This window comes from Alosa pseudoharengus, unplaced genomic scaffold (assembly GCF_046254945.1).
Source record: "Alosa pseudoharengus isolate Yale_2024_CS ecotype anadromous, Long Island Sound unplaced genomic scaffold, YU_APseudo_1.1 YU_APseudo_1.1_scf_6, whole genome shotgun sequence".
NCBI lineage: Eukaryota > Metazoa > Chordata > Actinopteri > Clupeiformes > Clupeidae > Alosa > Alosa pseudoharengus.
In genome coordinates, this window is record NW_027468848.1 from 39,557,821 (window position 1) to 39,574,301 (window position 16,481).

The window sequence follows — 16,481 nt, forward strand, 5'->3', positions numbered from 1 at the left end:
TATGCTGTGTTCATGGCACTTTGGTTTTAATCCTCCTGAGGAGATAACAGACTGCATTATAATCTGGTGTGATGCATGCATTCACACCACCCTCCCGCCCCACCACCACCTCCGATCAATGCATCCCATTTACATGCCAGTTGGACTGGGGAGATGGTGGTTAAGTGTTTCCCCAGATAAGGAGCCCAAATTCCATTATCCAAAGTGTTCCACGTGTGCGCCTCTGCTTGACCCCGTGTCTGGGCCTGTGCTGGCTCTGACGGGGATAGAGGCATAGTGGGGGCTGTTTGAGAGCCCACTGCCCACTCTAATGGCTCCAGAGGCCTGATTTACTTGCTATAATAAGGTCATAAGGTCAAGCGGCTGACAGGTCAGGCTCTCTCTGGCTGTTTCTGCAACCCCCCCCCCCCACACACACACACACACACACACACACTTTCTCGATCTCTCTCTCTCCCTTAGCCTGACTTTCTCTCACACCTCACTTTCTCTCTCCTCTCAATCTGTTTCTTTCTCCATCCCTTCCTCCGTCGTGCTGCTGTACTCTGTCCTGCAGCCTTTTCTGCCTTTTTCTCTCCCTCTGTTGTTCCATCCTGTGGCATTGATGCTCAGCTGTTGTGGGAGGATTTACAGGCGCCGGGGTGACAGGACCCAATCAGTGAGCCGAAGCCATTGGGATGGAGAGATCGAGCCGTAAGTGAAGCAGTGGTGGAGACACAGCTCGCCAGCCTCTGATCAATGACTCAGGAGCATGGAAGCAGAGAATTGCATTCTCTCTCTTTCTCTCTCTCTGATCTCTCTGCGTTGTTTTCTCTATCTCCATTTTGCCCTGATCTATCCCCCTGTTATTTTGATCCTTTTTTCTTGCACACTCAAAGAAAAGTGTCTGAACTGGAAAGAGGGAATTTTAATTACTTTGTCTTCCCAGTGTGTGTTCTTTTTGATCTTCTCATTCTATTTCCCTCGTGTGAGTTACTAGGCGTCTTTGAAGTTTGCAAAAAATGGGTTCATAACACGGTTCATTATGGAATTACTCCACCATTGACTCCACCATGTAGAGAGGATCTGCTGGGGCAGTGGTGGCTATTGATCAGGGCAGTTGAAGTGTTATTCCTATGGCACCAGTGACATCCCAGCAGGGGGTCCACCTTGATTATGGAGACGGCGGAGAACGCAGCCATAAGTCCATATGGCATCATGTATAAACAACAGATCCAGAGTGATTTCAGTGTCCTCAGCACTAACTGGACCGAGGTCATTAAAGCGCTGCACTCACACATTTATAAATTAGGCAATTTCCCTGATTATTGCAATCATTTACAAAATTGATTGGCGCAGTGAGCTATAGACAGATTTCAGCAATGCTATTGACAGGGTTCGCCTCACTAATAAACAGGGCCTCCTCCATAAAGTGAGATGTCATTATTTGTGTGTGTGTGTGTGTGGGAGGGGGTGTTTTGCATGGTGAGATGGCTCAAGGTCATGTATGGCTGGACATGAATAAGCAGGAGGGGCTGTGCTTAATCAGAGGGCACGGCAGAGCCACATCCATCATGGACGTCATCTGGCACCATAGATTATTTTGTCTCTTGGATAAAAATAATACTGTCTAGAGCTGTTGAAGATTTCTTCGTGGAAATTGCAGATTTTCTAGAAAAGGCTGTATCTGATTGCTCGCTGAAGCTAGCTGGAAGCATTGTTGTAGTTCCTGGATACATTCCTTGGTCTAGTCTAGCCTAGCCACTTTTAGCGGCCATAATTCCTCAATTGTTGTCCGGTTCCACCAAGTTGACTTTGATTAGAGCCCTTTTTCATGTGGAATTTGAGCCAAAGCACCGGGCTACAGAGCACCTCCACTCCTGTGCACCACTGGCACTGTGGATGCCACATTGATGCTTCTTTTCAGAACAATAACTCACCACTTGTCACTGTGGCTCTGATAAACCCCCCTAAAGCCTCTACTTCCCCAATGTCACACTCACAAAGCAAACTCAATTTACTCTATTCAGTCAGATGAGAGAAGCATCTATTACTATTTTATGCCCATGCAACTCAATGCAACTCAATGCAAAATGTGATATTGAATGAGAATAAATGTAATCACTGTGCGGAACTCTTGTCTGTGTGGTCAGAAGCCCCTGCAGTGCTGCCTCAGCTGGACAGCTGTCGGAGACCAGGGGAGGCCCATGTGGGCGTAAATCACTTTTATTGGGTGTTTACTGTAATTCTTACTTAGGGCTGCAACTAACCTGCCCTACTCAGTGCATTAAGCCGCAGCGATTGCCATCAATCAAAGTGTGTTTTCCACAGGGTTATACTGTATATTATCTCTCTCCTGGAAAACCCAGCTTCTCCATACCCTTGTCCATTTTCAAACTAAATATGGAATCATCATTGGTTGTTTTTCCTCTTCTTGTCGACATGTTTTAGAAGTTGTTAGAGCATACAGAATATTTCATTTTTATATATTTTAAGAGTCTACGGCTGAAAATAGTAATCACTCCCAAACCAGTAGGTTCCCATGCCCAAGTCCTGCGCTGGGCTGTGAGTGTCTGTTCGAATGCAGCAGCCTGGCACAGACCCCAGTATGTAGTTGATGTAAATTAAACCCAGATGAAAGTGATTTATTCACAAGTGAATTATGTTGCCTCTCAGAGAAATATTTGAATGGAATAGAGCAGGACGCAGACATGAGATGAGAGTATGTATGTAAACAGTGATGTCATTTTAGCATAGGCTTGTGTTCAACAGCAAGGAAGTCAAAGTAAATACACACAGACTTGCATATACAGTGCATAGCCAGGCTCATTTGATTTCTGATGCCTTCTTTTGAATATGGAGGAATGGTCACTCTCCTCTCTGCTGGGCCTATGTAGTGGCCTATATCATATGTTTGGGTCAGTGAGAGCACAGGGGTGCAGCTGGGTTTGTCTGTGCCATGGCGCATGAGTGTGGGAGCAACTGGATCCCTGACTGAGGGCTGGAATGAGAGTGGACCTGGAGACCTTGGCCTGGGTTAGAGTGAGAGAAGGCCAGAGATGGATGGAGCTGTGGTTGACGTGGGAGGAGAAGAGCTTGAGTAGACTTGCTCCTGGGCTGGAGTGAGGGGGGAGAGGCTCTTACTGGAGTGCTGTTCAATTAGAGCTGCTAGAAACATGATGAGGAGAAAGCGGAGATTTGTCCCTGGTCGGATGAGTGAGGGTGGTTGCCAGACTGGGAGGAGAATCGATGATGTATCTGTCCCTGATGTTGGAAGATAAGGCTGGAGGTCTGACCATCCGTTTGCGGACTTGTGGGAAGAGGAGGTGCCAGAGGGTTTTGACAGGTCAGGCGTGAGCACTGTGGGGTGGGGGGGTGGGGGGGGCAGGGGGATGAATGGTCTGTCAGGAGTTTTTCCTTTCTGGCCATTTCTCCCTCAGGGAGAGTGAGGAGTGGAAGGGTTCAGCGGCTCAGCCTCTGATCACCTCAGATCACAGCACAGCATAGCCGCATGCATCTCCACCATTGCCCTCTAATGCACGTGCCTGTGTGGGGTGTGGAGTTTGTGCCAGGGCATAGAGGTACTCTGTGTCAGTACTTAAGTGTCAGTACTTAAGTGAACACAAATAGTGGTTGAATTCTGTAACTGATTACAGAATGACAGAATAACTTTAATTTGAATGTAACTGAAATTAATACAGGTACACATTTATTCATGTTGTGTGTAAAGTCTGTCCTGGTCTCCTCATAGCTATTCTGATAGAGGGAAGAGCAGCTACTGGAAATTGTGTGTGTGTGTGTGTGTGTGTGTGTGTGTGTGTGTGTGTGTGTGTGTGTGTGTGTGTGTGTGTGTGTGTGTGCCCAAATGCAAGTGTGATGTATGTGTTTGTGATTGTGTTTGTTTGTGTGTACGAGTCCATGTATCTGTGTAGGAGTGTATCTGTGCATCTGTTTTTGTCTGCTCCTGTGTCCCTGTGCGTATGTGTAATACACTTGTGTCTGTGTGAGTTGGTGCACTTGTGTGTGTGTGTGTGTGTGTGTGTGTGTGTGTGTGTGTGTGTGTGTGTGTGTGTGTGTGTGTGTGTAGTGAGCGTCTGTGTGCTCTATCATGCTGTCATAGCTGGTGGAGGCCGAGTGTGGAGTGGGGAGGATCCAGGAGGGGAATCAGAGCAGACAAACTGGATGTCGGAGATTCTGTGGGGTCACCAGGGTCAGTTGAGGTCCTGGAACCCCATCCATTCTGCCCAGGCCTCAACTGACAGGTCTCGTGATTCATACACACAGCCTACAAACAGAGCGATCTGTAATACTGATAAATACACACACACACACACATGCACACACACACACACACACACACACACACACACACACACACAGACACACACACACACACACACACACACACACACACGACACACACACAGACAAACACACACACAGACAAAACGAATTTGTGGAATCACACACTTACAATACTGCTCCACAGTGGTCAGAATCTCCTACATGTACACTAAGGGCCAAGTGTAATAAGAAATGACCCCTTGTTTCTGATGTTACATGCGCCTTTAAACATGGTATCGCATGTATGACCAAACCTCACATGAAAAGTGTTTGCAATAAATTTCTGTAAATTCCACGCAATATGGCTGCTAACAGAAAGAACATTTCTATTTGTGCGCAGAACAGAACGGACGTACGCAGAAATGGACATTCACATACCTCACTCTACTAAACAATAAGGACCATTTTATTGAAAGCTTGAAAGTAATTGAACTGAATCAGTAAAGAGAAAGAATGACATCTAGGGTTGCTCTTGGTCTGTTAGAGTAGAATTAAGAGCACTATCAGTAGCATCTGTTAGTGAAGCTTTACACAGCTCTCTCTCTCTGCCAAACAAAACGAACAGGATGGAATTGCTCACTCAAACCTCTGTGACGAGCCACGAGAGAAATAAACTAGAGCAAGAGGTGAAATGAAATCAAGTCTTCTGGATGCCAGTATGAATTGAGTTGAAAAGACTTTCTCACGCCCCTTGTCAGTGTTAAAAACCAGTAAAAACCAGTATATTAGTGTGTCAGAGCCCTTGTCTCCTCTAAAAAAAGCAGAACACATTTTATTTATGTGTGTATGTTTGTGTGTGTGTGTGTGTGTGTGTGTGTGTGTGTGTGTGTGTGTGTGTGTGTGTGTGTGTGTGTGTGTGTGTGCACCTGTTGTTCATCCCCCAGAGCTGGTTACCTTATCATGCACTCTTGGAGGAGGAGTGACTGAATATGCCAAGACTACATTAAATATTTCCAGTTGGCTGTCGCTCAGATCCACAGGCCTGTTCAACACAATGGGGTATTTTATGTTTTTGCTGCAACAGTGAATCCTAACACACGTCTTGTTTGTGTGTGTGTGTGTGTTTATATAGATCTATGACCAGGAGGGGACACTACAGCACTTTATTGATGGCAATGAGCCAAGCAAGTCCAGTTGGATGCGGTATATTCGCTGTGCCAGGCACTGTGGGGAGCAGAATATGATGGTGGTTCAGTACAGGTAATGTGCACACACATCCATACGTATGCTAGAGGACTAACGGCTGCTAGTGCAGGATGTATTATTGACATAACCATGAAGAAACACACATCCCTTAGCAGTCACACACAGTTACATGCACATGCTGCTCTCTATGCGGACACACACATTCATCACCGCCCAAAATAAAACAACCAAAGCCTACACCAATGGCATTACAGTTAGTGCACAGACAACACACTCAGCACAAACATCTGCTTAAAATACATTGTCATATTCAAATAATGTCTTACACTGATGTGATATATATATATATATATATATATATATATATATATATATATATATATATATGTATGTATGTATGTATTTTTCCTGATTAGCTGTGGGATTGAAGTTACTCAATGCAGTTATGTAAATATTGTTCACACCAAACAAAACAAGCACATTGACAAATCCAGGAGTTCCAGCTATAGGTGATGTCTCACTCTGTATTCGTTCTTTTTTTTAGTCCCTTGATGTTTCTTTCTGTCCTCCATCCTTTCTTTCTTGTTCTTTCTCTTTTCTTCCTGTGTCTGTTTGCCCTCCCACTCAGCTGTTTTGAGTTCCATATGTTATTATTTGAAATATCTCGAGTGGAGTTCTTCTTCAAAGCCGCTCCGTGATTGATCGACCCTCGCATGGCTGTTTTGTTTTGCTCCGACGGTACGAAGCGCTGGCATGTGCTGTGCTCTGTGTTCTTCAGGACGCCCCACCGTTGGCTTTATGACTCATCCAACCACAATACTAAATACATGTCAACATGGGAAATCGTATCCAACAAGGAGAGGACTAGGAGGAGGAGGAGGAGGAGGAGGAGGAGGAAGGAGGAGAAGAAGAAGAAGAAGAAGAAGAAGAAGAAGAAGAGAAAAAACGGCTGCCCTGGCGACGGCTTTGATGTGCCTGGCCCGAGCGGAGATTTGTGCGAGTTTTGAAAGTGACGGCAGGCTTGTAAGCCGGCGTGTACATTTACAGTCTCTCGCCCCTCCGACGAAAGTGTGTGGGACCACCCATCGCTCAGAAAACAGCCCTTCTTTCAGCAGCCAACTGAGTCATTTAGTGCAAGTCCATTTATTTGTGCGCTGCAGTGTTTATGTTAAGTGAGGCCAAACTGAGAGACATGCGCATGCAGGGGGACGAAGCCCGCGCTCTGGTCCTGTTTTTCTCAGGTTATGAGATGGCTGTGATTTATGGGCTCGTCCTTGTTTTATTTTTATGTCGTGGTGGAAAGAATTAATAAAATTCACAGACCTCAGCAGCTCTGTTGACACAGAAGGAGCGCTTTTCTGAAACGTTTATGGACATTTTTCCCTTTTAACTTGCAATGCAGACATGCTCCTAAATACATGACTATGTATATTTATGCCACAAATCTGGCAACCGCAGGATGACAAGGAAAAAAAGGAAGGTTCAAAGAAGAATTTACTTATCGTCACCACAGAGTAAAATATTGAGATTCCACAGACTCCTATTGATTTCTGCGTTATCACTGCCAGGGGTCACTTTGTGGTGACAAAGCAACCCTCCCACTGTGCCACAGACATGCAAGAAGTCATTTATTTTGTGAGTGCTTCATTAAATAAGTGTTGCATCAATGTGACACACTTTACCCTCACCAAGTGCCTCGGCATTGCTCAGGGTTTTTAGCATTGTGCCTCTACTAAAAGGAAAAATGTCGCCCTTCATCCAAATTAATCAGAGGGTAGAGGCGTTTTGAACAAGTGACATAATGTCAGTGGTGTGTAGCATTCTTATTATTATTAATGTTAAAGTATTGACTGTTAACAGGCTTTTGGATTGTATGCCAGGCAGTGTCATAGAGAGGCTATTTCTCATGCACTTCTGTCAGGTCATGGAAACATGGGAAGAAAAGAACTGAAAAGAAATGTTTCTTCCCCTTTCCTGCAGGTCATGTATTTTCTATCAGGCCTGCATGGACATCCCTCGAGGGACAGAGCTGCTGGTCTGGTACAACGACAGCTACACCTCCTTCTTTGGCATCCCTCTCCAGTGCATGGCCCAGGATGAAAACCGTAAGCCGCTCTCGCTCTTCCTCGGTCCTTTTCTTTTTTGTGTCTCTCTCTTCTTTTCTCCTTCATGCTCCATCCTTTTCTTTCTCCTTCTGTTGTCTGTCTGCCTCTCCGTTCTGTCATCTCCTCCTCTCTGGCCTCCTCTGGCATTCACTTCTGCGTGCTGATCGTCCCTGTTGGTGATCATGATGAACACGATGATAATGGACACTTTTGTTTATTTCATTGCTGGGTTGTATGTGATGTTTGGTTGAGAAATGATTTTTAAATAATTGTGAATCTAAAAAAAATATGTCTTAATGTGTGATACTGAACATCAGAAATCAAATGCTTTCACAGTCTAATTCACGGATGCCATGGAATTAGAAAAACCAACAGATTTTGTAAAAAATGTTGGTTTAGTGCTTGTAGTTGATGCCAAAAATAGCCTCAGTCCACAAATCTTGAGAAGGGGTTATCAGTGAGTCATCAGTCATCCTGAACTTGGATCTTTCTCTTTGGCAAGGGGCTTTGATACAAGTTTTTTGAAGGCATGTTCTCCTGTTATCTGATCTAACATCTGTGGAGATATGCTGCCAGATAAGGCTAATATCCTCTTAACCTTGCATCTGCTTACATTATTCATTCAACACAGTTGTTTATCTCCGTTTTACTCCATCCAGAAATTTAATTGGGTGACACAAAGCAGGTGGACATCCCAGCAAAATTTGCTATGTTTAATGAAATATGTTGTTTTATTTTGAACGTTTTTTTTAAATTGTGCTGATTTTAAAAGGTTGTCATTATCTCTATATGAGCTAATGGACAGCAGTTACAGGCTGTGTTGCTATTTGGTCCTTGGACTTGCAGATGAAATAACCCAAAAAAGGTTTGTGCTGGACTGGTAGGGATTGAAAGATGGACTTCATAACAACATCAGCAATTGTTGAGGACTATAGGGGGTATTCAGAGTAATTACACCCTTTGAAAATCACAGCGCTTTTAAACACCCAGAATGGCACTGGCTGGATGAAAATAAGAGCAAGAAAACACAGAAAATATGTGAATATTTCATTTTTTGTCATTTCCTCAGAGGGCATGAAGTTCAGGGGCATACATCTGCTGTTGTTATTTAAGCTGTGCCCAGAAAATCTCATTGAGGCGTCACCACTGAACCCTGCACATTTTCCAAATTGTAGAATAAATACAATCAGTTTTCAGGTTCAGGGTTTACTGCTGGGCTGGCAAGGGCATGGCTGTGTGTTGAAAAAGTGAGTTCTTCAGTCCAGGTTCACCAGGTAGCTGGGCAGTGGCAGGGATAGTAGGACTGTGATTAATAACACTGGCCGGCTGCAATAACATAGCAAATATAGACCATGTAGTTGCAGTGAAAGTGTTTTAATGGACAAGAAATGTATATTCTTAATTTCACGGATGGTTCAATTACTCTAAGAAGTAAACATCGAAAAAACTGAATATCACATTATTTGGGATTCATAGGGAATTGTCTTCTACAGTGGTATATTGCTTGGTAGACCACTGTTGTTGTACATGTCATGTACATTACTCACTTGTGTTTAACACAGATTTAGATATATATATTAAATATAGACCAAATAACCAACATCTGAAAATGAATTGAAGCTAATGTTGGGCTAGTGTGTTTTGAAATGGAACCAACAGTCCAAACCACTGTGGACATTAATAGAAAGTAAAGGATGAAATGGCCATCAATTGTGGGTAATTTAATAGATATCATACTCATTATACAGCGTGACATAATGAAAACATACCACTAGTTTGGGTATATTTAACACATTTCTTTTTAGGACATGCAACATTGTATTTTCTATACCACTGCTGTGTATACTATTACTAGTTTTGAAGACATTTGATCACTAACTCATCTCCTGGCCTGAAGTCATCATTCATGTCGTCTCACAGCTCACATTGGGCTTCTCTGTGCTCACTTACCAGAAGGAGGTCCTGGACAACTGACAACATTTGACAATTCTCTGTTTACACATTGGACATTTTATGACTTTAGTCTGGTTGCAGTTTTGTTTAGACGACTGCCACTCTATGTAAACTGTTTTCCTGAGCATGCAGTATTATCCTGAGGACATAATGCTGTGCATGAAGAACGTGGCAAACAATGAGGGCAGAAGAAAGCCATAAAACTCACACTGGAGTGGACGGTGACAGTGCGTATAAACATAATCACAAACACAAATGGCTTCATTTGAGTGGACCACTGTCAAGAAGGCACAGAGGCTTTTATACCTGAACTGTGTTTAAAGTGCCCCTCCTAGCAACATGTAAACATGGCCTAATACTCTTTCCTGTTAGCGACATGTAACATGGCCTAATACTCTTTACTGTTAGCAACATGTAACATGGCCTAATACTCTTTACTGTTAGCAACAAACATGGCCTAATACTCTTTACTGTTAGCAACATGTAACATGGCCTAATACTCTTTACTGTTAGCAAAAAACATGGCCTAATACTCTTTACTGTTAGCAACATGTAGTAACATGATGGCCTAATACTCTTTACTGTTAGCAACATGTAACTTGGCCTAATACTCTTTAGCCTACTATAAGCAACATGTAAACATTGCTTAATACTCTTTACTGTAAGCAACATGTGAACGTGGCCGAATACTCCTTATTGTAAGCAACTGTAACAAATACTATTATGGTACATTGAGCTCAATGATGAGTGAAAAGGTATATTTGAAGGTGTGTCATTTAATACTTCCTCTGAGCCAATCATACCACCAGATGCTGATTATGAGATGATCAGTGCACTTGTGACATTTTTGTGGCTTTAGGTCTTAAATATGAAATTGTTAAATTGTCGTTGTGTAATAAATGACAACAACCCCAGTACAGTTCAATCCACCATGGTAGACAAAGCTAGCCTACCTGGTTATTATTAAATTGATATTTGTGACTACCTATTTTGTAATTTTTGAGACGGGCTGAGATTAGACATGGATGTGTGTGGTTTGAAACAAAGATGACACACCTAAACGAGTTGACAGTCTGCCCGTGAGGGCACCTAAGACTGCAATATTTTAACTATATGAAAATGGAGAACATTGTTTCAGTTGTTAATAGATTGCAGTTCATTGGTGGATTTAAAATCAATCTAACTTTGTCTGCTGTATAATTGCATCTATACTTTTCGGTAAAATGATTATGTTTCTAAAACATTTTGTTGACAGTGGTAAATTCTAGCTTGTAATACCAGAGCAAGAACCACTTTTGCATTCATCTTGGTGTTGTGCTGGGTGCAGTATAAGGTGTCCGTGCAGTGACATTATTTAGGATATTACGTTTACAGAAAGAATATAAGAGCACAAAAAGTAGTTGGTAGTCATCTTTAAGTTCTGTTCATCACAAAACTGAGTAGAGGGAGTCTTTTGTTTTACCAATGAAAAGATTACTTACTTTTTCCACTATCATACACTAACATACATTTTAAGTGACATTTCAATAAATCAATATGTTGGAAAACATTTCAATGGGAACTGAATGCACTCCTCTCCCATGCAAAGTCCTATCCATGCACATTTTCAAAAGTTAGCTTTAATCACACATATCCCAGTTGAAATTTACCAGTGATCAAAGATCTTACATAGAAACTAAGTTCTGAAAAAAAAGCCTGATTTCAGTTTTATTGCATTAGATGAGCAGACTTTATTGAATAAGGATGCCAGTCTTCATCCCACATGTATCACATTACAGTGTAGCGGTGCTGTGTTTGTGTACACAGCATGTTGCGATAGCTGGAATGTGGAGTGTGGTTTTCTTAAGGATGACTTGTCATGGTGGGGACTTCCTCCATGTTGAGTTTTCATTAGAAACTACTGTTAAGGACGCACATGGTTTTGCTCATGGCAACTTAAGAGAAGTGTTTTGGGCGCTGGTTTGCAAAGCAGTGATGATTGCGTTTTACCGTCATTGATGTCATTGCAAGAGACATTTGGCTCAGCCATTTTGTACACAAAAAAGGGGGATGAGAGAAGGAAAGTATGAAGCTGCTGAAGTGACAGGAGTTTGCATAAAAACAAACAGCTTAAGTTGCAGGAAATGTCTCTGAAGGAAATGACTCCAATGTCGATGCAACAAATGATGTCCCTGTGGGATTGCAATGGCCAATCCAAAATCAAAGCTTAACATCTGTACCTGTCTTGTTGTGCCATTCATCTGCTTATCTGTTGGTCTGTACAGTTTTCTTATGGTCTGCATGTTCCTCTTGTTCATGACCACAGTAAATGTCCCCGCCACTGTCATCGAGGCGATGTCCCGGCAGGAGAGCCTCCAGCCCTTCAGTAAGGGTGGGAAGGGGGGATCCTCTGGCGTCCTGCTGCGCTCCATGGTCTTCCCCCACTCGCCCTGCCCACGAGGCTTCTCTCTGATGGACAAGGGTGGTCCAGCTGACTCCGGCTACAACCAGATGGGCTCCAAGAACCAGCGTGTGCTAGCGAGCCCCACCTCCACCAGCCAGCTGAGCTCAGAGTTCAGCGACTGGCATCTCTGGAAGTGTGGCCAGTGTTTTAAGACCTTCACCCAACGCATACTACTGCAGATGCACGTGTGCCCACAGAACCCAGACAGGTAAGGCCCTGGCATAGGTCAACACACAGATTCTTCTTCAAGTCTAACTTAAGATGCAGCATCAAACTATAATGCTTCCCAGATGCTGAACATGCTGCCATGGACCATAATTTCATATGCATGAAAAGTCACGCAAACACAGGGGAGAAGTGCTAATAACCATTGATTAGCGATTGACTGCATATGTGTGAAAACAGCGTGTCTGTTTTGCGGTGAAAAACTTCCGCCGCAGGTGTAATTCTGGTTAAATGGGTAAATTATAGAAACTTTCAGAGACAGTTGAATAAGTATTCAGAGCATCAGTTTTCTTCATTGTAGGCTACTATGTCAAAAGCAACTTTAACTTTTGTTTGCCTTTCTAATAGACTTTCGTATGTTCACTTTCACAACATCGACTTCCCAGTCATAGCCCTAGTCTACGTGCAGTAAATAGTTCGAGTAGGCCTATCCTATTTCTTTAAGTGGAGTAGAACCACTAGGCCTACTCTGTGTGTTGCTGCTTGTTGACATCCTATTATCATGTATGATCGCTGAACTTTGATTCTTTTTAATGTCACAATCGGTTAACTCCAACTGCACTTGTGGTTCAGCTGTGGGCAATTAGTGTTGTAGAGGGGCAGGGAAGGGCGGTGATGAGTGCTGTTTATGAACATAATGAAGTGACATCTTAGTAGCCCAAATTCCATGCAATATGGCAAAGCACAGCGTTCGCTCTTTGTGCATAGAAATACTCGGTATTAGCGCTTTCTTTGTACATCCAGTCCTGAGAGTTGGCCTTTGCTAGCTTCTTCAAACTTTGCAAACTCAGCTGGGTGGTGATGTTTCAAGTGTGGTGCATGACTGCATTTGACCGGCACGAAATCAGCATGTTTCAGACTGTCCGGCCGGTCGCCGGTCATGGCCGATCACATGAAAATCGTCCAAATCTGGTCACCAGCCGATCAATCGGTGCATCTCTAGCCTAAGGAGATCAAAAGCCAATAACAGTGATGTGAAATGTTCCTAATTAGCTCATTTTCATACAAAAGGACACTAAATATATTCCATAGGGAGCCCTGCTGGGAAATTGTTGAAATACATAATTGATTATACACCAGACCCTAGAGCAGGTCCATGCAGCTCCCTGGTGCTAAATTATGTAGGATGAAGTGAATAGGTAGAAGTAAGTTTTTAGTTTTAATGTAAAGTGCAATAAGTCTTCATGTTAAGAAATTGTTGCAAAACTGGTTGTCTTGTCTTTACCATGAAAATGGAAAATAACCCATCAATTTCAACAGAGAAAGACACATTATTTCCCCAAAGCATTAAAAAACAGTCCTAATCCTTCAGGATTTAGCTAACATACAGTGTATGTACTTAATAGCAGCTGTATTGCTCACTATTAATATGAATCCTGTTTTCTTCAGGCATACCAGGAACATGTCATTGTGTCTGGCTGGAAGTCAGCATGTGAATTACTGGCATATATTTAAGACCCCTGGCACATTTGGTAGATTTAAGTATTTATGTCTTTAGTCAGATTAACAAGATGTCAACAGTTTATATAGGCATAAACACTGGGCTATTTTCTGAAACATGAAACTTGTTATGTCACAAGTGCTGACACTTTTAACTGCACAAAAAAGTCACAGTTCAGAATAGTAGTTGTATTAGTGTTTGAAGTTGGTTTGAGTGGATCCGTTTTAGGAGATGTACACATCTAATCAAAGTTGAACCTAACTTTGATATGTATATAATCTTTCTACTTATCATATCATGTATAATAACATAAAAATGAAATATGGGTTACATGCAGTGTAATATAGGTGAGCCCTATAGTGAGCTGATTTGGTAGACCAAAGTCCTTTTACTCCTTGACAAACTGTTTATGTTGCTACAGGCTGAATTTACAATAATTAACATTATCTTTGTTCTTTTGTGTGTGACTACAGTGTTTCTTTTGTAGGCTGTAGGTCCCAATGATTTTAAGACAGCTAAGGGGCGTTGTTAGGCACGATGCGAAGAGGCCCCTTTAAAGGTGCAGTCGGGGATTGTGCAGGAAGTTGTGTATGTTGATATTTACATTTATTAGCTTAGATAGGCTGCCCCCACTTTGTTTGTTTTTAGTTTTCGGAGCCTTGGCTGCCTACAGACCGTTCATAAGGAGATGATTGCTAAATGTGACAAAAAAATGTTATGTTGAGAAGTTATGCATCCGAAGTTTAGAAGTTATGCCTCCGTTTAGATGTCTAGGGACAGGAGCATTGACAGCTCTCGTTCAGCCCACCTCTGCATAGGAGGTTTGAACTGGCCTCAGCTGGCCACGTTGTGACACTCCAGTGCATCAAAGCATCCCACCTCCTTCCTATTCATTAGTAGCTCTGAATTTAGAGGGGTGTCACCGGACATCATGCATGTGATCTTCACTAAAGGCATACCAGGACCTCGTCCAGCTACCAACCAAGCATGCTAATTGTTGGCATACGAAATCAAGCGCTTTGATGGACAAACTAGTGAAATGAGGCTGTTACAGGCTCATGGCTGTTAAAGTTATTTGCTGATGTGCAGGATTCAATAACCTGCCTCTGAGCATCAGTGTAGAGCCTTTGAGCTCCATCTCACCATCACTACAACCAACTACAAGTCCCTCCAGGCAAGAGAAATTCCCACAGGTCTATTGTGTGGGATTCTGTCCAGAGATTTGATATCTAAATAGCCTAGAAGACCAGAGGGGCTAACACTTTGCACAGTGATCCCACCCGCCCTGCTGGCATGGCTACACATAGCAGGGCTTATAGGCTATGACATATAACCCCTGGCTGCAATTTAGACACAGATCTTGAGCAGACGTTTGTGTTTTACAAAAAGTGTTTTTTTTAATGTATTCCCTTACAATCGAGATGTCCAAATCTGCTTTCAGGCCCATGCAACATTCCCAACATTCCCTTGCAACATTCTCTTCACTTGAGTAGACCAAGCCTTCAACAAACAAGCTGGGAAGCTGTTTCCTGTGTTTGCTCCTTTGTTCACAATGGCTCTGAGCAAGTGTATTGCACAGCCTCTCTCAGGTGCAGCATTTCTGAGCAGTGGAGTTGGAGTTCTCATGTAAGATATGAAGCCCCTTGTAAGCTGTGTGCTGCGGCTGACCCAGATGGGTGTGCGGTCACTTAGCAGGCCGGCCATTACTCTCCCTCCCCAGGGTTTGTGACGCGTGGTGCGGCCCGGCGCGGCCCTCTGCCCCCCTGACAGCAGGCTGCATGGCTGGTAGCCATGTAAATAATGTGAACTAAGCATGTGTATCAGGCCTGCTGATGCTGGGCTATTCACCCGCAGACAACACTTCTAACTCATTCCACTACAGTATTAAGGAAATCTGCTGGACCAGCTGTCACAGTTTTAGGGTTCAAACACAGTGTGTAACATCTCTAAACCTAATTAAATTTGGTGTGGGGTGTATTGGAATTTTTTTGCTTAGCTCTATTTTTCTTGGGCGCATATAGACCTATTAATCAGCAGGCCCTGTCACAGAGAAATACCTTCTCTAACTGTGATGCAGAGGAAAACAGATGCCACTTATTCAATAAACTAATATTCATACAGAAGAAAAATGTGGCACAGATAGCCTAGAGTTGAAGTCAATGTGAGTGTTTGTCAATAGTTAACTTTATGACCCTGGGGTGGAGATAAAATTCAGCTGAACAAGGGAATCTAGATGTGTTGATATTTGGAGGCTCAGCCTATGCTCATAGCAAATGACCCAGCACATCTGTTTAAAATGGCTCCTTTCGTGGTTTATGGCTTCGGCTTATACATATTTATTGATGTTTAGTTTATATGTACATTTGGGCTAAGATAAATGACTCTAGTATATCATCACGAGGGGAAAATCGTTTTGCTTATCTGTTTTGCTGACCTCTATTTTTCTGGGCAAGAGGGTTTTTCTTCCATTTTAACTCAGGCCTATCAATCAATGTAGAATATACACTCACATCTCACTGTAGGACATAAACCCGAGGAGATATACTCCAATCTGACTAAAGGAGAGACAATGCACACTCCAGAGACAACATAACACTGTGTGCAGGAAAGGGCCTGGACCATGTTTTCATATCAAAAGTCATACCTCTAAAACAGCCATACAGCATTTGCATGTACAAGAAAAATAGGAGACTCGTGCCGTGCCCTGTTTTATGCTTACCAAGTGCCAGTCAAGTAGACATCTGCTCAGTCCTATACTATAAATTCATGTTCCTACCTAACCTTGCATGAGTTGACAGCAGTGCATCTCTATAGTTAGACATAGTCATCTGTATTACTTCATGTT

General features: G+C 42.8%; 1 protein-coding gene across 4 annotated transcripts in view; it reads left to right on the plus strand.

The window, feature by feature from the left end:
- prdm6 (PR domain containing 6) overlaps positions 1–16,481 on the plus strand; it is a 36,702-nt gene that overhangs the window by 11,892 nt on the left and 8,329 nt on the right. For all 4 annotated transcript variants that reach the window (XM_076271172.1, XM_076271169.1, XM_076271171.1 and 1 more), the window contains exons 4-6: positions 5,396–5,523; positions 7,450–7,574; positions 11,833–12,178. In XM_076271172.1, coding sequence (XP_076127287.1) covers positions 5,396–5,523; positions 7,450–7,574; positions 11,833–12,178 — 599 coding nt within the window. The remainder of the gene's footprint in view (positions 1–5,395; positions 5,524–7,449; positions 7,575–11,832; positions 12,179–16,481) is intronic.